Source organism: Myotis lucifugus, unplaced genomic scaffold (genome assembly GCF_000147115.1).
Source record: "Myotis lucifugus unplaced genomic scaffold, Myoluc2.0 scaffold_112, whole genome shotgun sequence".
Taxonomy (NCBI): domain Eukaryota; kingdom Metazoa; phylum Chordata; class Mammalia; order Chiroptera; family Vespertilionidae; genus Myotis; species Myotis lucifugus.
Genome location: NW_005871160.1, coordinates 1,787,976 through 1,813,228, shown reverse-complemented (window position 1 = coordinate 1,813,228; position 25,253 = coordinate 1,787,976). Strand labels below are relative to the sequence as shown.

The 25,253-nt window shown below is 44.3% G+C and overlaps 1 protein-coding gene across 8 annotated transcripts in view; it reads right to left on the bottom strand.

Annotated features, from left to right (window-relative positions):
• Positions 1-25,253, bottom strand: part of CCDC149 (coiled-coil domain containing 149) — a 101,446-nt gene that overhangs the window by 40,048 nt on the left and 36,145 nt on the right. For 7 of the 8 annotated variants that reach the window (XM_023757730.1, XM_023757738.1, XM_023757736.1 and 4 more), the window contains exons 3-4: positions 23,770-23,808; positions 10,022-10,129 (exon numbers count right to left, since the gene is read on the bottom strand). In XM_023757730.1, coding sequence (XP_023613498.1) covers positions 10,022-10,129; positions 23,770-23,808 — 147 coding nt within the window. The remainder of the gene's footprint in view (positions 1-10,021; positions 10,130-23,769; positions 23,809-25,253) is intronic. The other variant, XM_023757734.1, reaches the window with a different exon arrangement.

Genomic DNA, 25,253 nt, shown 5'->3' with positions numbered 1-25,253 from the left:
GCCTGTACACTGCACAACTCCAACTCCGGGGCCTCTGTCTTCTCAATATGAAGATATAAGTCAGTGATTTTCAACCGGTGTGTTGCAAGAATATTTACAACATGCAGCACCTGACTATGTAGTCAGGGGCAGTGACCTCCTTTCTCTTCGGTTGTCAAATAAAAAAATGACAACAGCCAACACAATAATAGCTGCCCGTTGTGAATGAATCAAAATTATACCTATTTTTGGGGTCAGATCAGCAAAACATTTTTTTTTTGCTGTACCTCAGAATTTTAGTGATTAGTTTATGCGTGCCACAAGAAGAAAAAGGTTGAAAATCGTTGCTATAAGGCAAGGACCAATGTTGATGTAACTTTCACTGTTGACTTGACTGTATTGTTGGTGTAGAGCTTTGAAAGTGAAATCCCCAGTCACAGTTAGTCTGGTTACAGTTCGTATAAAGTGCCTATTTGCCAGGGTTACTGGGAGGGTCAGATGAGAGAACTGTTGAAGGATGCAGATGCTAGAATTTCCTCACCCCCAATCCTGTACACGGATGCAAACAGCTCACCTAGGAAGAGGTCAGCACCGAAAGGCACTTACTAAACATTCGTCGGGCAGAGTGCTGTGCCAGGCAGCTTAATTAACACATTGCGTACCGCATAGAAATCCCCAAGACATATGCCAGGGACCACACGTTTTTGGGCAAACTGCACGTTATTTAAATCATCATAATGCACTTTAGGTGTTGTTTTTCAATAATTATAACATTTTTATTTACAAAAATAATTAAACAATTAAACAATTAAAGTTCCTAGTACTTTTTTAATGTATGGTACTGCGTAAAACATTTTCCTCTATGAAGAGGGACCAAACAAAATTTACATAAGTATCTAGATTCGCTCCTTTTTCCATGGGCGTGAAAAACGAGAACACTCGTGAGCGGTCCTTAACAGATGGCGCGTGAAACATGAGAAAACTCCTGAGCGGTACGAAATGTGTTAACAAGGCCCTGACTAGCTTTACTTTTCCTGTTGCTTTTCTCCACACCCTCTCCTGCTGCCCTGACTTCTGAGAGACCCTCGATAAAACTGAACACGAGAGCGTAAAAGGTCCCATGTGGGCAACTCTGTTGTGTATACCAGAGACCAAATTTCTAGTCCAGTTCTAGCTTTAAACAGAAGCATTTGTCACTGAAAAAACAAACAAACAAAAAAACACAAATACACACCAAAAAAACCCAACACAGACCCAGCAGTTTTCACTTTCTCTCTCCAGGGCTCTGGAGATCACCGTGCACACATTCATTAGTGTATATCGATGTTGCCCAGCTAATGAGCACCCAATTTGGGCCAAACAACATGCTAGAAGTTTCCTTCACGTGATGCTTTCAGTGGCTTTTCACTGCACCGGAATGAATGCCTCTGCCCTTCGGAGGCTAATGAGCTGCTCCCAGCCCATCTCCAACCCCATGGCTAACGCTCCCTTGTTCTGTTCTTCAGCCACCCTGTGCCTCAAATACACCAGGCTCCTGCTTGCCTCGGGGCCTTTGCACTTCCCCTGCCCTTGGATTAGCCTGCCCAGAGCCCATCCTTTTGTCTCCTTCAGGTCTAAGATTAAATGCCACCTCCTCGGACACGTCTTCCTTGGACACCATCACAGAAGCTCTTTACCTGCAAGGTACTCCTCCTTTCACTGCCCTACCCCGCTGTCTTCATCGTACTCACAGACATGACCGCCTTCACCTGCGTGTGCGCTCCCCACTGTCAGCTGCCCCCCAGCAGGAGCCTTGCCTGTCATCTGTGCTGAAATAGCTCGGCACTCAGAGCAGTGTCTGGCTCTCCCAGGGGCCTCAAGTGCTCCTTACATTAGGGACCTCTCATTTGATGCTTCCCACAATTCCAGGAGGCAGACACTGTCCTCCCCTCTCTATCGCTGAGAACCCCCTGGGGGCTCTGAAGCCAGGTCTCCTCACCCAGGACCTGCTCAGCTCAAGAGCAACCCTCACCCAAGGTTTCAGTCTCAACACTCAGAGCAAACACATGCACAGAACTACCCGCCAGGCCCTGTCCTGGGTGCTTACACATGTTAACCCATGTAAGTCCAACAAGCACCCTACGAGGTGCTGATACTATCCTCAATTTCAGGCGAGAAACTGAGACCCACAGACAGAGTAACTTGCCCACATCGGACCTCACCAATGGCAGGGCCAGGCGTGGAACCCTGGCCATCTAGGGTCCTAGAGTTTCTGCTATGCTGCCTCCCGCCACAACAACAATAGTGCACAGAGCCCCCACCGTGGAGTGTGTTCTGTGCTTTGTTTAACTTCTGCTGTTTCATCCTCACAAAAGTCTCACTGGCCCCAAGCTGGGCCTCTACCACCCCAAGCTCCGCCTACAGGGTCTCTCACCTCTTCCCCAGGTTATTTGACCACCTCCCACCATGGTTCCTTCAGAGCTGCACGTGATTAGATAGATATTCCTTCCCAATATAAACAGTGCCCCCGTTCCGCCAGGCTGCACGCTACACAGTCTGTGTTTTACTTAGCACAGCGGTTCTCAACCTGTAGGTCACGACCCCTTTGGCGGTCGAATGACCCTTTCACAGGGGTCGCCTAACACCATCCTGCATATCAGATATTTACATTACGATTCATAACAGTAGCAACATTACAGTTATGAAGTAGCAACGAAAATAATTTTATGGTTGGGTCACAACATGAGGAACTGTATTTAAAGGACCAGAAGGTTGAGAACCACTGACTTAGCACTTACTTAGCACCTTCTGACATGGTACGTCGTGCAGCAGTGCCCCTTCTCTGAGGGGCATACGTTCCAAGACTGCTGGGGGATGCCCGAAACTTCGGATAGTACCAAACTCTACATGTACCATGGTTTTTCCTATACACACAGACCTTTCCACTTAAAGGAAGCAGTGTACAGCTTCTCTTTGACATATCCAAATTGCTAGCATCATACTCTTGTCACTTGAGGCCATTAGTAAGTCAACTACAGGTGACTTAAGCACAAGCACTGTGACATCAGGATCTGATAGCCGAGATGACTACTAAATGCCTGATGGGCGGGGAGTGTATGTGATGCTGACGCTGGACAAAGGGATGATTCATGTCCCTGCGGATGGAGTGGGATGGCTGGAGATTTCACCCCGATACTCAGAACCGCATTCAATTTAAAATTTATTAATTTTTTATTTCTGGAATTATCCATTTAATGTTTTTGGACCATAGCTGACCACAGGTAACTGAAACTGTGGAAAGCAAAACCGCAGGTAAGGAGGGTCTACTGTATTTCATCAAACGTTAAGTCTCTATCAACTTTGAGACCCACTATTACGCACCTCTAAGAAGAATACAAAGTGCCAATCGTAACTACATGATACAACTGACTAGGTCAGAGGTGTTCACATGTGAAAACTGTGAATCTCAGTATCTAGGAAATATGACTGTTGGGAAGCATGGGACTTGGTTGGAAAGTCTGTAAGGAGGAATCACCGAAAGGTTGGGGACCTCTAGGGGGGACCTTGCATAGGTGGGAGGCCATGCCTTGACTTTTCCAAACAAGTCTGAGCCCCCGGGTGTTTTACTGGAATCTTTATATTTAGACTTCAAAACATCCTTGCTTAAAGACACTACAGACGCATGTGTCTTCTCAAGGATGCTTACCCTGCTATTAGTATCTAATAATTAATTTTAGTTCAAGCTGTTACTACAATAAAAGCCTAAGGAGGCAGGCAAATGGATCTGTCTGGTTCCTTTAGCCAGGCGGACCCTTAGCCCTCTCTTTCACAGAAACGTGTGTCAGGGTAATCATTCATCCATCACTCAGGATCTGCTGGTCAGTCCCAACATATGATATCAATATTTATTTGCTTACTGTCCATCAGTCCCCACTAGAATGGAAGCCCCATGAAAGCAGAGACTCATTACTGTCCTATCCCCAAAGCATGTAGTCAAGTTCCCAATAAAGATGTGTTGAAATGAACTGAACCACCTGCCATAAGGCAAGTACTACTATTATCTCCACTGTACCAATGAAAACAACTAAGGCACAGAGAAGTCAAGCAACTGACACAAGATCACACAGCTAGGAAGGCCCTGAACGACCTGCAGACAATTCAGTACACACTGCTCCCAGAGCCACAATCTTTAGTATCCCACCAAATAGTGTGAAAGCTGCTTCAATTTCTCTTTACTTTAGTAGACTTTGGGCATGGTTACTATAAGATCAGTCTTGGGCAGAGATCTCTTTCAGAACCAGTTCTCTACTAAGAAGTGTAATTACAACATATGGTCTACGGGATTAAAGTCCAAAACTGTGCTGTATTGGTCTCATGGGCCATCCAGGCTACAAGCTCACATAAGCCAGGGCAGGCTCAAAGATGGTCTCTGAGACCAAATGCAATTAACTCATTTGCCAATAAAACTTTAGGGGATGCTGAACCAGTCCAGTTGCTCGCTGACCCAGCTGAGCACTACCTGTAGTTCACAGTCAAGATCCCAGTTCGAGTGAGATATGATGTGGCTGGAGTGAGGGAAGGGCTCTTATCCCTCATTTCAGTTCTCTGTAATTTCTGTAATGCCCTGAGGTGAGAGCTTTCCATGAGAGCTCCTTCTTCATTGGGGTTTCCACAGGACCGGACATTTCTGAGCTTTAAGCATCAAGAGAAACGGTTTACAAAGAGCTCCCTGGCCCCTCGTCCTGGACCATGACAAACATCCACAGCCGGGCTCTTTTTCTTTTTTTCTTTTTTTTTAGTGAAGTCTACTTTAATTAGTCACCTGCACGCTCACTGGTCTGTCTTTACTGGCTCGTGGCTTTGACTTAATTGGTTTGCTCGCTGGATCTATCCAAAGTCCCACGTCAGTAGAGGTACGGTCACAGAAGGGCTCCATTGTTTTATGGTGCCAACACCAGATAAAACAGAGGCACTGAAAGACGTCAGCTGGGGCAACATAAAGCTCATTATTAAGGGCGAAACCTGGGGTTTATGGAATGTCACAAACAGCTCCATTAAGCTGGCAGCGGGGCTCGGGAAGTGCGAATGCATGCTCTTGTCAGGAGCGCTGCCCCCTGAACCTTCTTGCTTTGGAAAACCTCGCACCGCCCTGTGGTTCTTCTGCACTAAAGTGCCAGACTCTGCAAAATGAAGAAAAACAAAAGCCAATGGACAAGAAGACCAGCTGCTGGCTGTCTCCATGGGAACATGAGTTGCGGCTCCTGGAGTATCTATTAGGTGCTTATTCCACTAGGGCAGTGGTTCTCAACCTTCTGGCCCTTTAAATATAGTTCCTCATGTTGTGACCCAACCATAACATTATTTTCGTTGCTACTTCATAACTGTAATTTTACTACTGTTATGAATCATAATGTAAATATCTGATATGCAGGATGGTCTTAGGCGACCCCTGTGAAAGGGTCATTCGACCGCCAAAGGGGTCGCGACCCACAGGTTGAGAACCGCTGCACTAGGGGCACACAAAATGCAAGGAAGCTTCCAGAACTCTGCCCCAAAGCAGTAAGGGTGGTGCTGGCAAAGTCGGGAGTGGTGATGAGGAGGGCTGAGTTCTGGGGGGTCATCTGCTGGGCTTCTTGTCCCCGTCTCTGTCTCCGTGGGAAGGTGCACACCCAGTCCACTGGAAACAGTTGATCCAATTTTTTTCTCATTAATTTTATAATAAAATGAAATTGAACGAAACACTATTCAAAGACCTGCTGTCCTACACTATGCCACTTGGCAGAACCAGGGGCAGGCTGGAGCTGGCTCTTTCTGGAGTGGCCAATCTTTCCAACTCCAAGGTTGGTGATGTCACTTGGGGAGCCTGACATTTGTCATGGCATCAGTAGTTACATTGTGGAAATTAGCAAAGAGAAACCAGCCAGGCTTCCTCTTTCGGAGACCCAGCTGGCCCACCCGCTCACCTTTGGATATTGGCGATTCAGGTGTGCTCTGCTAGCTTTGTTGATGGACTCTTACTAATCCTTACATTCTCAGAATCCTCCTTCTTCCTCCAGGTCCCCTCCCCCTGATCCTGTGCTTTTCCTAATGCCCAGACCAGAAAGCCGGCAGACCCTGGGGCAGGAAGGGGAGCAGCCATTCCTCAGAGGGCTGCTTTCAGACCTGAGGCCCCGCATGGGCCATTGGGTCTTTCCACATCATTAATTGGTCCTTATTCCTTATAGACTGACACACCAAGTTTCCCAGGGTGATTTGGGGTGGGGGGGGGAAAGGGGCATGGGGGGGTGTCCTCCTAGCCCCACAGGCCTCCTCTTTCATCGTTAACCTTTCAGAACTAGAATTATCAAGGCAGGGGAGGGTATCTAGTAGATTTCCCATCTTGCACCTTTCATCTGGTTTGGATTGGGGGTGTATGGCCACCTGGGAGCCCTGGGAAATTCTTGGGCACTGTTCAGAGGGACGGCAGGGGGTGTTTGGTCACAGGACCCCCATTGTCCCAGAACCCTGCCCCCAACCCCACAGGAGTGCTAAGCTTTTTGTAAGCCAGGGTGGCAACAAATCTTTCAAGAGGCTGTTTGAAAATGCTTTATGGCACATGGGGTTACAGGCTCTAGCTGAACAAATGGGAAAATTAGTCTACCTTAAAATATCCAAGGCAAGTCATTTCCTATCACCTTGTTTCTTAAATGTACTTAACACCCAGAAGCTGGGCTTCCCAAATATGGATAAGGGTCATCAGTTAAAATGGCAACTGGGAGATAAAAATCTTCCACTTTAATGGCCGCTCATAAAAGGATTCCGTCAGCCCTCTGTTTGGAAAGTGGGGAGTTGGGACTAACAGCAGCAGTCATTAAGTCTTCTAGACTTTAACAGGCTTCGGCTCTTGAGCTGGCCAATGAGCAGGACCTTACCTGCGTCCACCACGTCCACCACGGCTCAGCATCAAACCCTCTGCTGTCCACGGGCCTTCCCCAGGTCTCACGCCTTGGGTTTGTCTTGTTTTGTTGTTTTTCTCTGATGAAACAAACGATTTGCTTTTCTAGCTCCTTTCTCCAAATTTCTAAACTGTTCCTCGCCCCATGAAGAGAGTTACTATTGACAACCAGAGTGACAGTGAGTCCACTTATTTTCTTGTATTCTTTTTCCTTTTTTGAACGTTTTTGCTCTTCTTTTCACTCCCTTTATTCGTTCATTTCATTCATTCACTCATTCATTTATTCCATTCCATTCCTTCATAAGGATTTATCAAATAATGTCTACTGATTAGGAACTAAGAATGTTAATTCCTAGGGATATGGTAGTATACCAGTCAGGAATCTGGCCTGCAAAGAGCTTAGTTACTCATGGGAGTGGGGGGACCACACAAGTGCAAGCAGAGGGGAGAGAGCAGAGCATTGTGGGCCTGCTCCTAAGAGGTAGAGAAGGCTGCATTTGACCTATGACCTGAAAGATGAGCAGGAGTTTGCAAGGGAAGCAAAGGGGAAGAGTGTACCAGACAAGCAAACAACAGGTGCAAAGACCTGAGGCACAAGGCAGTTCAGCTTAGCAAAGGCACTGAATTAATGCTGAAAGGTGGAAGGATGAGGAGAAGTGGTTAGCGATGTTACTGGAAAAATCAGCAAGAGCTAAATAATGGAAGGTCTAGAGCACGAGGGCAAGAAGGTGGGACTGGATCCAGAGAGCCATGAGAAGGTTGGAGCAGAGAGAGACATGATGAATAAAATGACAATAATGAAGGATTAACCGATTCTCCATCACACGGTCACAGCCACCTTTGAACAGGGGCCGCTGAGTTCCTCCAGATGCCTGGTGTCCTTATCAAATGAGTGATCTGGCCTTAAAGTTGATGACTGGGGGTGGGAGGAAGGGGAGGACGGCCATGACTCACAGGGGCCTGACAAGAAACCAGCCCTGGAACTTTAGATGCCAATGAGAATAAGTGAAATCCCTGGGGCTCCCCACAATTGGTCCTTTTTGAGGGGGGAGGCTGGACACTAAGATGCAGGGTCTGTTGAACATTATAACATCCTCCCTGCACATTTTGGCAGGCGAATTAGTTCACAGGCCATGAATTTGAGTCCCTAAATTCTAAACCTTGGCTGGGGAAACATTTGATAAATGTGTCCTGCTCCTGGAATAAAGACCCAGAGCACAAGCAAACCATGAAGTTCAGCCTGTGTCACAGCAAGAGAAGCCCCAGACCACACACACACACACACACACACACACACACACACACACACACACTCATGCACACACAACCTCCCTTTCTTTTCTTTCCTTCAAATATCAGTTGTTAACATCAATTCCTAACATATCTCCTGCCTAAAAGGTATACAAGTGACCCAAAAGTGACCAAAAGATGATGCGCACTTAGGAAAGTTGGAGATGGGGTAGCTCAAGAAGAAAAAAACCAGTCAGTCAAGAAGAACCATGAATCCAAACATCACATTATAAAATGTTTCAGTCTTTCGTGGGTTTATAGTATCTCCAAAACTCCTGTCCTATTTTGTGGGCTTACAGGAAACCACTGCACACACCTCATTTTATTCTCTAGACAACCTTACCCTGCTGTTACCACTTGAGAAAGTGACAGAGAAGGGCTGGCCTTTAATTACTGGCCGAACACCTAGGTTACAGAGCTCAAATCCTTTTCATGATGCGTAAAGCCACACCAGAGGCCTTGATTAGCTTGTTCCTGGCTCATTAGAACCTTTCTTTGGCGTTCTTTCCCACCCCCTAGATCAGTGATGGAGAACCTATGACACGCGTGTCAGAGGTGACACGCGAACTCATTTTTTTGGTTGATTTTTCTTTGTTAAATGGCATTTAAATATATAAAATAAAGATCAAAAATATAAATCTTTGTTTTACTATGGTTGTAAATATCAAAAAATTTCTATATGTGACACGGCACCAGAGTTAAGTTAGGGTTTTTCAAAATGCTGACATGCCGAGCTCAAAAGGTTCGCCATCACTGCCCTAGATCAAGATGGGAATTAGGAGAGCCTAATTCTCAAATACATGCTAAATCTAAGAGGTATGAAAAGTGTTAGAGGCAGATGAAGTGGAGAAGAGGCTATGTAAAGACGACTTCCCACCGGTGGAGCCTCAAGACAGCACCCTGAAATCCTGTCTGATCTTTTGTTGTGGAAAGAGTTCTTGGGGCAGCAGACACTTCCATGCATTAAAAAAAAAGTGAACAACATTCAAAATGGTGCCTTGTCATAACCAACAACTCCCAGGAGCTATGCCCATCACCACAATCTGTCAAGGAAGTCGGTCGTGTTTAAAACCCATTTCCCATGAAAGCACCCCCTCCCCACTGTGCCGTTTTTGTGAGTGAAATTCCAATGGTCATCTCTGTTGAGAGAGCTGCCTCCGGCAGGGAGTTAAAAATAAATCTATCTCGGCAAGACGGGGAATTGTTCGTGGGGACGGAATTAAACTTCAGCACTTCTTCCTTTTCTCAATTGTACTTTTGTTCCTAGCTTTGGCTGGGAGAGAGTGCACACATTTAGTTGGGAGTTTATGAGTTCATATTTTATAATTAACGTTGCCAACAGGGGAGTTTGATTAATACCAAGCAGTGGATTTTGAGCAATGTTCCATACAAATTGCCAAATTTAGCAATAAAATAAATTGGTTATGTGCACATAATTAGTAGGATGACTACTTAAAATTCAAACCCGAATGTGAATAATTCCAAATCATCTGAGCCACAAATCCATTATTTGTATAGAAGGGGGAAAGTATAGCATTTGGGTTTTATTTTGCCCTCAACCACAATGTTATTCATCACCAGGCTGAACATAATGAAACTTCTACAATGAGTTGGGACAATATTTTAGAGCAACCCCGAAACACACACACACGCGTGCACAGGCACACACAAAGGGAATGCCATAAAGGTAAGAAATACTCCACTGTGAATTTTCACTGCAAATGTAAAAATCTATGATAAAAATTTTCAGCAAATGCATTACATGTTCCTGATGCGCTATCCATAAACCTCTGGCACACAATTACTCAGCAGAGCCTTGCCTTTAAATATTCACGGTACCTTATTGTCACCCTGGACTTCTCCGAGCCTTTGCTGCAGTTCTTTGATTTCTTCTCCCAGGTGTTTATTTCGGTCCTGAGAGTCTCTCAATAGTTGTACAAGGTTAGCCTGGAAATATCAACACATTAGGAGATACAATCAGAAACGGAGGAGCGGACAGATGTGAGGCTTTATTAGGCTCGAGGAGGCCGGTGTGCAAGCCCGGCTGAGCCACACAAAGCCCATCGGAGGAAAGGCGTGTATGAATGCAGCAAGTGTGCGCATCAGGCCCCGACGCTGCCTGGAGGAAATGAAGTTGGCCGTGAACCTCCATTTGGGGATGTTCTTTGTTTCCAGAATAGCTCACAGGTAAGTAATAAAAAAGTTGTAAAAAAAATGTAAGAGCTCTTCACTAAACATCTTGCAAGTGGACATCGAGTTCAATTCTAAAATCTGGGTCAACAATATAGGAAAAGTTCCATTTCCTTGTTTAGATTGTTCCTCCCCACCCCCCTTTCAAATAGATCTTGTTTCATGAATTTTTCTTTGCTACTTCAATGCCCAGAATTTTGATCACATCATGTGCCACAGTTTCAAAAGTCAGGGTCCAGAGATAATTCACGTCTCCTGGGTTGGTTTTCCCACCTTATTCCCAAACAAGGACAATCACCTGCCAGTCTCATCTTCATGACGTCATCCCTTCCTTAAGATTTGCACCCTGCTCAGACCCAGATCCCTCAGCCCGTGTGGGAGGTTGTTCAACCCCACTTCATCTCACACCATGACTGCCCTTTCCCTGTAACATGTGGGCACCTTTTACTACATTCCCACCCCTCTCCAGGTTCCCCAAATTTGGAATTGTTTGCTCTCCCAGCTATGGGCATGCTTTCATCCACTTAAGCCTGTAACTTATCATTCCACTGAGCCTCATGTGGCTTCCTGTTCTGTGGTACTATTTTGCATTTTGCTAGCTGTCATTTGTTCCAATTCTCACCTTGCTTATTGCATTCTCATCTAACATTAGCAAGAAGACTGCAAGCTATGGAGAGGCAGAGATTCCGTTCTCTGCTTCCTCACCTATAGGAAGCCTGTGTTCCACCTAATGGTTTAAAGACTCATGATGGCCCAGCCAGTGTGGCTCAGTGGTTGAGCATCGACCTATGAACCAGGAGGTCATGGTTTGATTCTGGTCAGGGCACATGCCCGGATTGGAGGCTCAATCCTCAGTGTGGGGCATGCAGGAGGAAGCTGAGCAATGATTCTCTCACATCATTTCTGTTTTTCTCTCTCTCTTCCTCTCTGAAATCAATATATATATATAAAAGACTCAATGAATAAAAGAGGGAAGGAAGGAGGGAAGGAAGCAAGCAACCAGAATATGAGTCCTGGAAAGCAATCGATCGGAAATCATCACACAGGCATTTTAACGATTACCTCGTACAGTCCCTTCATGTTATAGCTGAAGAAAACTCGGGTCCAGAGCCGTTAGGATCCTAGTGTAACTGTAGTGGCTAAATCTCCCAAGACTGCAATGCTACCACATTGCGGAATACTCAGGTATGCTAGGTGCTCAAAAGAGAATAAAGGTGAAAGAATGTAAAATTAAACCTGGGCTCATCCTTGACTCCTCACTTTATCTCATCTCCCATATCCCATCTTTTGTCTCTACACTCAAGGTATCCCCCACCCAAGTCAGCTCCCCTCCAGCTCCTTGCTGTTCCCCATACATACCAGGCATGAGCCCAGCTCAGCACTGTCGCACTGTTCTCTCTCACTGGAATGCTCTCCCTCCAGAATACCTCTTGGCTCACACCCTCATTTTTTTCAGGCCCTGTTTAAAGTTCATGGGATCAAGGGGGCCCACCTAAACCTAAACCACTTCATCTAATACTGCAACCTGCCCACCTCCACCCTGAACTCCCAAGCCCATTCCCTTACACTACTTTTTCTTTTCTTCCATAGCACTTGTCATCTTTTTTTAAAACATGTTTTTATTGATGAGAGAGAGAGAGAGAGAGAGACATGAATGAGAAACATTGATCGGCTGCTTCCTGCATACCCTCTACTGAAGATTGAGCTCACAACCCGGGCATGTGCCCTGATCGGAAATTGAACCAGTGACCTCTTGGTTCATGGGTCAACTCTCAACCACTGAGCCACACCGGCCAGGCAGCACTTGAGCTTACTTTCTGGTGTATTGCTTACTACTTATTTCCTGTCTCCTTCTCCCTACTAAAATGGAAGTTACATGAAGGGCAAGGAACTTTGTTTTATCTACTGATCTGCCTCAGCACCTAGTAGATATTTCATAAATATTTTTCTTAATAAGAGACAATATGCTGAGCCTGGAGGTTGTGATCTCAGCCTGGGAGGGAGCTGGAATGATGACAACAATGACCAACACTGGAACCAGTACTGGCATGGGCCCTTGCATGAAAAAGCCCACTCATCCCCACGGGCTGGGTTTAACAATCCCTGGCTTCTACTCACTTATTTGTGGATGTTACTCAATAATGTGATCTCAGGTTTTTACTGCGTATTTGCAAAGCTCTTATCTTGTAATCGTTGCATTCCAATCCTCCCAGATTCTGTTCTCAGCAGATAAAAATTTGTTGAAGGATGAGAAATGTTAACTCCCACTTTATAGGGAAGAACACAGAGAATCAAGGGACATTGTAATCAACAAGCTATTTTTGGAAACATCAATGGAATCAGAAAGACTAAGTTGGATCCCAGTCCTGCCACTTACTGAGCTGGGTGACCCTGGGTGAGTTTCTTAACCACTTGAGTGTCCCCATCTGTAAAACGGAGTCACCATATATACTTCATGTGGGGCCTTGATATTAAAATTGAGCAATGAAGACAGGACATGTACCACAGTGCTTGGCATAGATAGGTGCTGGTTCACGGCTGGTTGCCTCCCTTGATTATGTCCTTCCACTTGCCCCAACTCAACCACACCAGGAACCACTGGGAAGATCTGGCCAAATGCCTCCTTGGGCACAGTTGGCTCCTTTGTGATCCTGGTTCTTCACTGTTCCTTACTCATCTATCTATTTATATAATAAATATTTATTGAGCACCTTCAGCAGTGAGCAATACACATAACCCCTTACCCTTGTAAGCATGCATTTTAACAAATTATATTATAATAGAGGCCCTGTGCACAGGTGGGGTCCCTCGGCCTGGCTGGTGATCAGGGCCGATAGGGGCCATCTTGCCCAGTCCCGATCAGGCTGATTGGGGCTGGCCAGCAGGGGAGGAACTGCAGAAGGTTGGTCGGCCACCAGAGGTTGGCTGGCAAGTGCACTGACTACCAGAAGGAAGCTCCTGCGTTAAGCATCTGCTCCCTGGTGGTCAGTGCATGTCATAGCGACCAGTTGACCGGTTGTTCAGTCGTTCAGTCGTTTGGTTGCTTAGGCTTTTATATATATAGATATATTATATTATATTATATTATATTATATTATATTATATTATATTAAATAATGACCAGTAGTTGGATGGTTACCGCCATGGAGAAAAATTGAGCAGGCAAAGGGAACTGAGTGTGCAGGAGAAAGAGCCACAGAGGCCTCACTGGGAAAGCCACCTTTCAACCAAGACTTGGAAAAGGGGCCAGAGTGAGCAAGACCCTTGTAATCCCGGGGGAAGTTCCAGCTACTGGCTTCCCTCACTCCCTCTCCCCATCACATCGAAAACTTCCACTTTGGAGAGCAGTTCACCCCAGAGACTACATGAAGTGGACAGAGGATTCAGTTCTTGATTTTTTCCCCCAGTTCTTTTCCTGGTTCCACCCGTTCCTCCTGTAGGTCTTCTTTCTCAGCACAAACTGTCACAGGTGGGCAACCTCTGCTTTTCCTCCATGCAACTCCAAAACAGTTCCCAGACATTTGCTCAGCAAGCATAATCCCTTTCCACCAGACGGGGGGACATGCCCCAGGTCCAGTAACCGGCCCAGAGGAGGAGGAGGAGCCCAGGGCTGAAGGCAGCCTCCCAGGGCCCGCTGCCGCCTGCACATGGTCAGGCATCTCAGCACCCCATCTGCAGGGGACACAACAAAATCCACCTTCACAGCACCTGCCTTTTCTTCAGCGGCAGAAGAGATGCCCAGAGAGACATGCTTATAACAGTAATAGTGAAAACTTCATAAAAGACAAACAATTGCCCAAAAACTGCAATGCCCTAACCTTCCCTGTTTGAATCGATAATGGCTTGAGCCTCTCAGGTGGGGTGGATGTTCGCCGACCAGCATCACCGCAGTATCTAAGTCAGTACAACTCCACGTGTCCATGGTGAAAGACCGGTTCTCTACCTCTACTCCATCACAAACCAGCACTGTTACAAAATATAATGGAAATCAACTACTAGGAAAATGAATTTAAGAAATCAAGACTCCAAGTGTTTGTTAGATTCAAAAATCCTGCTGTCTGCCCGGCCAGCGTGGCTCAGTGGTTGAGCATCGACCTATGAACCAAGAGGTCACGGTTCGATTCCCAGTCAGGGCACATGCTGGGGTTGCAGGCTCAATCCCCAGTGTAGGGTGGGCAGGAGGCAGCCAATCAATGATTCTCTCTCATCATTCATGTTTCTATTTCTCTTTTCCTCTGCCCTCCTCTCTGAAATAAATAAAAATATATTTTTTTAAAAACCCTGCTGTCAGATTGCTGTCAAAGTTTCTGAACACTTCCTCTTCATTTCTGCACTGAGCTTGTCCAGCAACAGCAGCCTGAGCCGGGCACTGGTCCTTGGGCATCACTTTGAACAGCGCTGAGCTCAGCGATGCTCCACAGGATTTAGACCTCAGAACAGGGCTGGCACCCGGTATATACCTCCAATGATACATAAAGCAGAGAACAGGGCTGCTTCAGGGAACAGCGATTCAGAGACCCATTGATGTGACTGTCAAACATGATTTACTCTGCAACCTGGCTCAAAAGAAATCTACCAAAATAAAATCAGTAGCGTCTACAGTGGCTGCAAAACAATAGTCAATCAAGTGAGTTCACAGTAAATCTACGCTAGCTTTAAAACTGACCCCTGGGGTAGGCTGGGGTGGGGAGGTGTCCTGCGTTAGGGCAGGTGACTTGTAATTTTCTTCTATGTTTCACAGGCTGGAGTACTTGTCAGCACAAAATTCTTTCCTATTCATCAGGCCTTCCACCTCCACTCCAGAACAATAACTCTGAAAACTAGACAACCACTATTCTGATATGGTGCCTAACACCTTAAAGAACAAGAAGAAAGAAAGACAAGAGAAATGGTACATTTCAAAGCACTCAAAATAGAGGAGAAAAGTTCACACCATTCTTTTGACCAAAAATAATGCCTGTGACTCACACACATTCACTGTAACAACCCATCCAGCGAACACGGGACGCCTGCTTGTAATGTATCAGCCATGCAGAGCGTGTTGTCTCCATGTTATCAGGAAAGACTCTGTGACCATCGGTTTAGAATAGCAGCTCTGGGTGCAGGAAATGTCAGGGGAAGGTGGCAGATGCTGGGAAGGATTTCACAGGGAAAGAAAACAAAGCCGAGAGATTATTTTCTCTAAACCTCTGGGGCAGGTGGGAGCATGAATAGCAGAACATGAAAAGGCTTAAAGAGAAGCCTACTTTCAATATTCAGATCTAGCCAAGGCCGACAGGAATGGTTGACATTTTAGCTCTGATCATAGCGGAATGCTGAATACGGTGGGATATATTGCAGAATGCATATATATTGAAGTTCCTCTTTTTGGCTAGAAGTTGATCTATTAAAATAGGGATGCGGAAGGGAGGGGAGAGAGTTGATGAAAATACAGCCAGGAGGCCTGAGGCTGAGAGGATATCACAGCTCTCCATTCCGACACACCTTCCTTTGTCAGAGGAAGAGCTCAACCCCCAGTTCCCACGGATGTCTGCAGAAGCTTTGCCAAGGCCAGCCCCCGCTGCGGGAACGGTGGGGCCCACAGAAATTCTCTCTGCACAGAGGTTAAGACGACACCCCTGATGGCTGTTGTGAAGGCAGAGCCCTGGGACCAGAGAGGCCAGTGATTTTCTCACCCCAGCGCTCCCTCTGCTTGGCTGCAGAAGTTCCCACGGGGGCAGATGCGCCCTGTGAGCAATGAGAGTCTCTCCAACTCTCCCCAAGTCCTACTGCATCCTGTGAACTCCAGCATGAAATATTCATAAAATCATATGCTTTTTCTTCCGTTAATCGCTCTCCTGTTAGTTAGATTTGCAGGCCCCCATTCACGGAACCTAGGAGGGCAGAGGATAAGAACAACATCCCTGCCTCTACCTCTGTTTCAATTCCCTTAGAAACGCCACATGTGTCAGCACCGTTTACACTCTAGATGCAATACGTTCTTTCAACTTACAAAAAGCGCCGGGAGATTCGTGAAAAATGATGCCTCATGCTTGGCAGTGACGATCACTGTTAGGGCCTCCTGTTTCCAATGACCGAGTAACCATCACTGGTCCCGAGGAGGGGGTTTCAGGATGCGAGTTGGAGGAGAGAGCCCTGAATCTCTGAGACGGGAGAAAAGGATCCGCATCGACCATTCTTCTCCGCGATGTCAGAATGAAAAGATGGTTGCAAGCGGGTCAGAATATGTCACTCCAAAAATATGCCACTTTGTCGTAGAGATTATTTTGAGCTGAAGAAATTGAGAATCAACAGATACGGAGCGCTCTCCTTCCTCCCTTGTCTGCCTGAAAGCAGGGCATACATTTCCTTTTGTGAGCGTGTCCTATGGCGCCAGTACCAGGAGGAGGAGAGCAACTCTTATCACCCGAGACTGAGAGTGGGCACCATAAACAACCCTAATTAAAATAACCCCCAAATAACCCCCATCTCCGGTTAGTTTCCGCATATATTTCCTAGTCACTTCCCCACAATTTGTTATCCCTTGAAGCCCAAACCCCATGGTATATAAGCCCCCACCCAAGTCTAACCAGTTCATTGAGTTTCCCTTTTCTATAAATTCCCTTCCATGTAAAATATTCATAAAGTCATGTTTTCTCCTGTTAATCACTCTCCTGTTAGTTAAATTTGCAGGCCCCCAGTCACGGAACCTAAGAGGATAGAGGGTATAAAACAACATGAAGAGAAAGTGATGACAAGTTTAAGATTAACCTTCCAACCAGGTGCGAGCCCAGACCCTTCAGTCATCTTGAATCTTGCTAATTTATTAGACGAACAGCATTTCAGGTAACATAGCCATGGAAAAGTTCCTCCACACTGTAGAGTAAAAGATGATGCATTACCAGGGGGCCCTGCATCTTACTTCTCAATTTGCTGATATGGCAAAACAAGAAATAAAAAATGTGAGGGAAAAGTCAGAGAGAGACCGGTAAAACCTTGACCTAGGCACTTCCTCAAGAAGAGTAAGAAGCCCAGCCAGTGTGGCTCAGTAGTAGAGCATCGACCTATGAACCAGGAGGTCATGGTTGGATTCCCGGTCAGGGCACATGCCCAGGGTTGTGGGCTCAATTCTCAGTGGGGGGCATGCTGGAGGCAGCCAATCAATGATTCTTTCTCATCATTGATGTTTCTCTCTCTCTCTCTCCTTCTCCCTTCCTCTCTGAAATCAATAAAAAACTATTTTTAAAAAAGAAGAAGAGTAAGGAAAAAAGAGCAGGAGAAAGAAAGAGACCAGATTTAGAAAATGCTGCTCAACTACATGGTGTTAAAAAGTTTGATACTCTGGACCCCTTACCCCACACCTTCAATAGGGGAACATACTACATAAAACAAGAATATGTAAAAAAAAAAAAAGTTTGATGAAACATCAAGCTTACTTGAGAGGTGTGATTGATAGCAAATTTAATTGCAATTTCTACTCGGCTGCTTTGGTGTGCGGCGACTCCTGTGTTAATAGTAATAGAGTGAAACTTGTTCTGCTGAGCAAGGGCCCCCTGTTCACAGCAACTGCCAAGGTGATGACCTCGGCTACAGCGACAGCTTTCTGATTTACAGAAAACAACCACCCGAGAGATTATTCCATACATAGCTGTTGGCTGGGCAAGGAGCCCTCAGCAGCCTACTCCCACCTCATAGAAAGATCTCGGACATACACACTTGCCAACAAATGCATTTCCAGCCCATGGGCAAACACTCTTCAGTAGGTTTGGGAGGTGGCTACGTAAATAAATATTTGCTTAATCTTGCTCATTATGATTCTGCATCTGCCACTTTAGTGGCTCCCTTAACAGCTCCCAAGCTCTTTGGACGCATTGAGCCTAAATTTCCTCACCTACCAATTGGGGGTGCTTGCACCTTCCTTACAATATTGTTGTCAGGATTTTAAGGGCTTAGACTTACAGCAAGAGGCATTAGGGCTCAGAAGGAAGTTGCCGTTATGTTTTGGGAGATATCCCACAGGCTGGACCCTGGATGTTTCCCCCAGGTTCCCTGGTGTGACAGGAAAGTCGTACCTACTGTTCAAAGTGTTATGAAAGGAACATCTCAAAGCACGCGAGACCTTTGAAGGGAGTTTTCGGTTCTGAGCATCAAACCGAGACTCAGATGCAAAGCTGCTCTGCCTCGCAGTCACCGGGGACTGAAATAAGATTGACTAAGAAGACTTTGCTACTGAACTGATAGGCTTCCTCCCACCCCACAGGGGGCCCTCTCTGCTCTGATTTCTCCAGGGTTGTCATCCTGGCGTATGTCACCGTCTAAATAAGCCATCACTTTTTAAGGGAAGAAAGCAAAGGCTCCCTCCTAGACCCAGAGGAAGCCTCCCGTGGAATAGCTGCACAAAATCACAACCGGAAAAGACAACAATGCATCTGGTGACTCACTCCAGGAGGAATTTGCGTGGGGAGAGTGGGCTGCCGTGACTGCCCCAAATCCCACTTTATAAGAAGATTAACCCAAGATCATTTACATTCCCCTTTTGTCTCCTTTGGAGAGGCTGCTTGTTTAGCAAAAGACAAATATTTAGAGGCAACTGAGATCTTTCGGTGATCTCTCGTTGCAGTGCGAAGGGGTGCCCCGCGCACGGTTCTGCCTGGAGTACCAGGAAGAAATTTACATTTCAATATTGCACGGGAAGCTATTAGTGCATCGCTGTTGTCACGTCTCCTTCACAGCTTCTTTAACAGATGATTTACCATTGGAAATTGAGTTGTTTTCAAAAGGATTCTAAGTTCTAAAAGAAAGCCTTGACAACTATGTTTCTTGCACACAATCATGAAAGTTCTGGTCTGTCCTCTGAGGAGGAGACAATCAAAGCAGGAAAAAAGGCTCTAGCCAGTTTGGCTCAGAGGATAGAGCATTGGCCTGCAGACTGAAGGGTCCTAGGTTCGATTCCGGTCAAGGGCACATGCCCGGGTTGCGGGTTCGATCCCCAGTAAGGGGGTGCACGAGGCAGCTGATCAATGACTGTCTCTCATCATTGATGTTTCTATCTCTCCCTCTCCCTTCCTCTCTGAAATTAATAAAAGTATATATTTTTAAAATAGCAGGAAAAAAGTATGGCCAGATATTGTTGGTCGCAGGAAAGAACAGTGGGTTAGGCCGCAACTCCTAGGTTAATTTCTGGTGCTCCACCACTCTGAAGCAGAGGGCTTCGAATAAAGCTTTTAATCTGTGGACTTTCAGAATGGGTTGAATTAAATATTGATTATGCTTCCTCTCCACTCAAATATTCTAAGAATCAAATGTAGAACAAAAACACCTGAACTCAAACCCTGAACCACAAGTTAGGAGATCTGAATCTAGTGCTGCTCTATTAACCTGTTGTGTGACCTTGGACAAGTTACATGAAAAATTAAAAATAGCCAATCAATTTTTTCACTCACCGTGGAGCACTCACCAAGTACAAGGAAGTCGGCATTATCATACCAGTTCTTCATAAGAACTTTATGAATATGTCTCATTATTATGTTCATTTTGAAGAGAAGGAAATTGAGTCCCAGAAAGGTTACACAAGATCACCCAGTCAGCAAGTAGTTGGGTTAAATTTGAATCCATGATGCCCATAATGTGCCCTTGAGACTTCATAAAAGACATCCTTGCCAGTGTGACCTCAGAAGATAGGAGATTACATCCATCCATCCATCCATCCATCCATCCATCCATTCATCCAGCCATGCATACATAGCCTCTGAAAAGCACAAACCACTACAAAGCACAAGCCATGTCTACTTATATCTGAGAAGAACCCTCAATACATTTAGAGCAGCAGCTCTTAAATGCAGTGCAAGGAACCCCAAGGATCCGTGGACAGGAAGCAGACAGTCAATGAACCTAGGAAATTGAATGCAAATATTTTTGTGGGCATCTCTGTGCCGCATTTCTGGAGCAAAGGCCCATGGCTTTCATCATATTCCCAAAGATATCTCTGATTCTCAAGAATGTAAGAACCACTGGTCCAGAGAAATGGAACTGAAAACACTTCTTGACATATCTCATTTGTTCCTTTAGCCACACTATGTGGTGGGCACTACTTTCTCCCATTTTATGGATGAGAAAACTGAGACTCACATGCCAAAAGCAACCTTCCCGAATCCACACAATTTGTTTGATGGGTATCACTGCTGGCTGCCTCATAGCGCTTCCATTCCAGATGCTTAATCTAAGGCAGATGATGTACAGTACTCTCCAGGTCATTTGCACCCCATGCCCAGGTGAATGTTAATAGACCAGGAATAGGAGCATGTCCAATACTCACCCAACTAGACTTGTATTCTGTGGCTGGGTTTTCTACCTCTTCTGCTTTGGGGAACCAACCTTAGAAGAAAACTTATGCTAAGAGGAAGCTGGCATTAAAATAGGCACAGTGGTAGAGTGGTCAGATAAAATACTGGATGCCCAGTTCAATTTGAATTTCAGATAAACAATGAAGAACGCTTTAGCATAAGTATTCCCTAATAATACATGGGACATAACTTTGTACTGAAAAAGTATTAATTATCTATCAGAATTCAAATTTATCCGGGTGTCCTGTATTTTTATGGGCTAAATGTGGCACAATGGACCTGACAACTATACAGCATCTGAGGCCTGCACTACCTCTTGACTTTAGGTTATGTAAGGTCATTGATTCCTGCATTGCTTAAGCAGTCGAGAATTTCTGTCACTTGCACCCCAATGCATCCTACCTCATGCAGAAAATCAGTGGTTCCAACCCGGCAGGAAGGGTGCAGAATGCAAGCTCACAGCACCATACTAAATCCCAGAGGGACAGAAACTCCACACCATATTAAAAGCTACAAAGCCCATACTTGTGTGGCTTTTTTTTTTTCTATAAGAACGCAGTTTGACAGACTTACTGGAATTCATCAGATTCTCCTCAGTCAATGTAAATTCTGTATTATATAGTCACAGGATGTGAATTCATTTACACTGTAAAACTCTTTCATGTATACTAACAAACTCTAGTCATGCCAGAGATGACTGCTTATAGCCACCCCAAATCACAAAAACAAAAGCACCTAGCAATTCCAGATGAAAAATCCCAATTTTTGGACATTAATGCTAAATGTTCATGTAATTTTGTTTAGAAAAAAAAAATCAACTGGCTCCATAGAAAAGTTTGACTTTAGATAAAATCTGAAACATTGTAAAGCAATCAAATAAAATAGCAAGGAGGTTATGGGAGTGAGTAGAACCGATTGACTGAATAGGTAGCCACGGGACTGAATTGCTATTTAAGGGTAAATGGGCACGCCTGTGCACATGTGCATGTGTGCAAGTGTGTGTGTGTGTGTGTGTGTGTGTGTGTGTGTGTGTGTGTGTGTCTTGGCCATACTATTTACGCAGCATCAAAAATTACAAGGTAATGAACCTAAGACATTTATATGCAATACCAGGTATATGATCAATGAACAAAAACAGGATGTTTAGTTAGCTGTGACAGTTATGAGAAGACCAAACAAACCTGTACTTATTTGCATCCACAAGTTTCGAAGCCCTGCTCTGGTATAGAGAATTCCTATAACTTGGAACACACAGCATTAACATCACATCATCTGGGCTCCCCTCAAGCCCATAAAAGGTGATAACTCAGGGTATGTCAGCATAGAATAATTATGAAGTTAAGAAAAGTTCTAACAAAGATATCTTTGGAAAAAGCAATATATGTGTATGTATGTATGTAACTGTATTAAAAGAAATTTGATGTACAATATTCCTGGGTATAATCCTATGAAAATGTTAACTGTCCCCAAATTAATCTATAAATTTAACAAGCCCTGGATCAAAATACCAATAGGTATGGATTTGCGGGGGGCGGGGGGGGAGGATCAGAGGAGCACCTGATAAAATGTTTGTTATCTTCCTGAAAAAGAAGAGCAAAGGGAAGGAGATGAGCCCAAATAGATATTAAAAGTATTATAAAGTAAAACCAGAATAATGTGGTAGGACCACAGGACTATATAGAAGCTCAAAGGAACAGAACCGAAAGTCCAGACACAGATCCATGTATTTATACAAGGATTTGTTCACTGATGAAAGTGGGCATCTAAAAGCCACAGGAAAAATTGAATTTTTCAGTAAACAATGTTGGCTACCATTTAGGAGAAAAGAACATAAATAGCTTGTGAGTTTTGCTGGTAAGATGGCTTTTAAAAGTCCGAAGTGCTAGGTGTCCACCGATAGGTGAATGGATAAAGAAGATGTGATGCATACGCACAATGGAATATCACTCAGGAATATGAAAAAATTGAAATCTTACCATTTGCAACAACATTGATGGACATAGAGGGTATTATGCTAAGTGAAATAACTCAGAATGAGAAAGACAAATACCATATGATTTCACTTATATGTGCAATCTAAAACAAAACAAAATAAAACAAATGAACAAACAAAACAAAAGAAAAGCAAACCCATAGAAACAGAACAAACTGATGATTGTCAGAGGGGAGGTGATTAGGGGGATAGGTGAAAAGGTGAAGGGGAATAAGAGGTACAAACTTCTAGTTATAAAATAAATAAGTCATGGGAAGGTAATATACAGCACAGGGAATGTAGTCAATAATATCACAAGCCCTAGCCAGTTTGGCGCAAGGGATAGAGCACCAGCCCATGGACTAAAGGGTCCTGGGTTCGATTCTGGTCAAGGACACATACCTCGGTTGCAGGCTCAATCCCCGGCCCTGGTTGGGGAAGCAACCAATCGATGTGTCTCCCTCACATCGATGTTTCTCTCTCTCTGTCTCTCTCTCTCTCCTTTCTACTCTCTCTAAAAATCAATGGAAAAATATCCTTGGGTGAGGATTAACAACAACAATAATATCATAACAATTTTGTATGGTGACAGATGGGACCTAGACTTATTGTGGTGATCTCATTGTAAGGTATACAATGTTGAATCACTATGTTGTACACTTGAAGCTAATATAATATTGTATGCTAACTATACTAAAGTATAAATAAAATAAAATACAAAATTGAAAAAAAAGTCTGAAGTGGCAGAAAATAAACAGTAAAACGTTACCACCCATGGAACAGTAAGCTAATGTGCTATAGCCATGAACCTTCAACTTATGGTTTCCCAACAAGAAAGGGAATGTGGTCAATTCCTTGGAAGAAGGAATGGGATGCACTCTGCCACCCTGTTGGACTTCACTTGGTTCCCTTCACCCATCACCCCACCCCAAAACCTCTCTGCAGTCAGAATGGCCCTACCACCCATTCCCCTCCGTAGGACAAAAGGATCCTGGAAACTAAAAGATTTCTCTGCACATCGTGGGATTCCCTGATCTCCATAACTGTTGAAGGCACCAATGCAAACAATTTGAGAGTTATCCAAGATCAGGAGTAAGTCTTACCTGTTTCCTCTTTTCAGGGGGAAGGGATGGATCTCCATCCTACAAAGAAACAAATGCTACATTTTAGTTTTTTTTTTTAATGTGCTTAGATTCAAGGAACTGAACCAAACTATGAACTAGATTCAGACCCTCCCGAACCCCACCCCCTGCAACCAGTAATGTGCTGAACCAAGTTCAGATATGCTTTCAAAATATTAACTACAAATTCAACCAGACTTATTTTGGAAAAACCTCTGAGGAATCAGTTCCATTTAAGACCAAACCTGTATATTTTCTAAAACTGTGTGAACCAAAACAAACAAACAAACAAAAAAACCAAAAAGAAAAAACCCAAAACTGCATTTATCAAAATTATTTCTGAGCAGAGCCAATCTTATGTAATATTTCATTTGGTTGAGTTGAGTTCCTCTTTACATTGTTAGATCCAAAGGAATAGCAATGGATACACATATACACACTTGAGTTTTCTCTATGAACAGAATAATATGGGGAGGGGGTGGAAAAGATATGCTCAAAATAAAAGAAAATTAACTGAGAACTTCCAGTCCTATCAGACTTTTTATCTTAAAAGAATTCAATTTCTCTCCCTTGTGGGTCATCTGGGACAACAAATATCTCAGGTGAATGAGTAAATGCTCAATAATGAGTACACTTTTATCTGATGTTGTCCACATATTGGTCAACAGTACTTTAACCCGAGGAATCTTCCTACTCTATTTCTGTGCCAGGACAGTTCAATGAGCCCAGCACAAATGGTTAAATATTAGCAATAGTGTCAACACTTTTAAAAGAGGCTGCATATATGAGTAAAAAAGAAGCAGGAATGCTCTTGTTATCCTCCATTTCCATATAATCTATACCCTTAAAAATCTTGCTGTATAAAACCCTAAAGAAAACCTAAATGCTCACGATAAAAGAAAGGTTTAAAAAATGAAAATATTACTATGCAACTATGTTTAAAAATGAACTATATTTGTATGTATGACCTAGAGAGATGTCCAAAATAAGATGTGAGTGAAAAGAGCAAGTTTTAGGACAACATTTATATTGTGCTGTCTAACAGAACTCTGCAGAGATGGAAACACCCTACATGGAACTGTCCAGCAGAGTGGCCACCATGACAATGCCCCATAGCAATGCGATGCAATACAGTCACCACCGACCACCTATGCCAACTGAGTCCATGAAATGTGATGAGACTGAAGAACTGAGTTTTCAATTCTATTTAATTCTAATTAATTTAAAATGGAATTTAAATAACCACATGGTTTCTGTATTAGATAGGGCAGATTTATAAATACTCCATAGGAACAAATGATTAAGTAAACTGGCACACAAACGCATATGTGTACGTGTATGTGTATGTGTATGCTTCATAGGTGCCCGAGTAAGCCGTCTGGAGGGACTGGGTTGTGGAGGATTTCGGGGTGATGACATTCACCTCTTAATTTTCCCACTTTGGAACTGTTTGAATTCAATCCTTT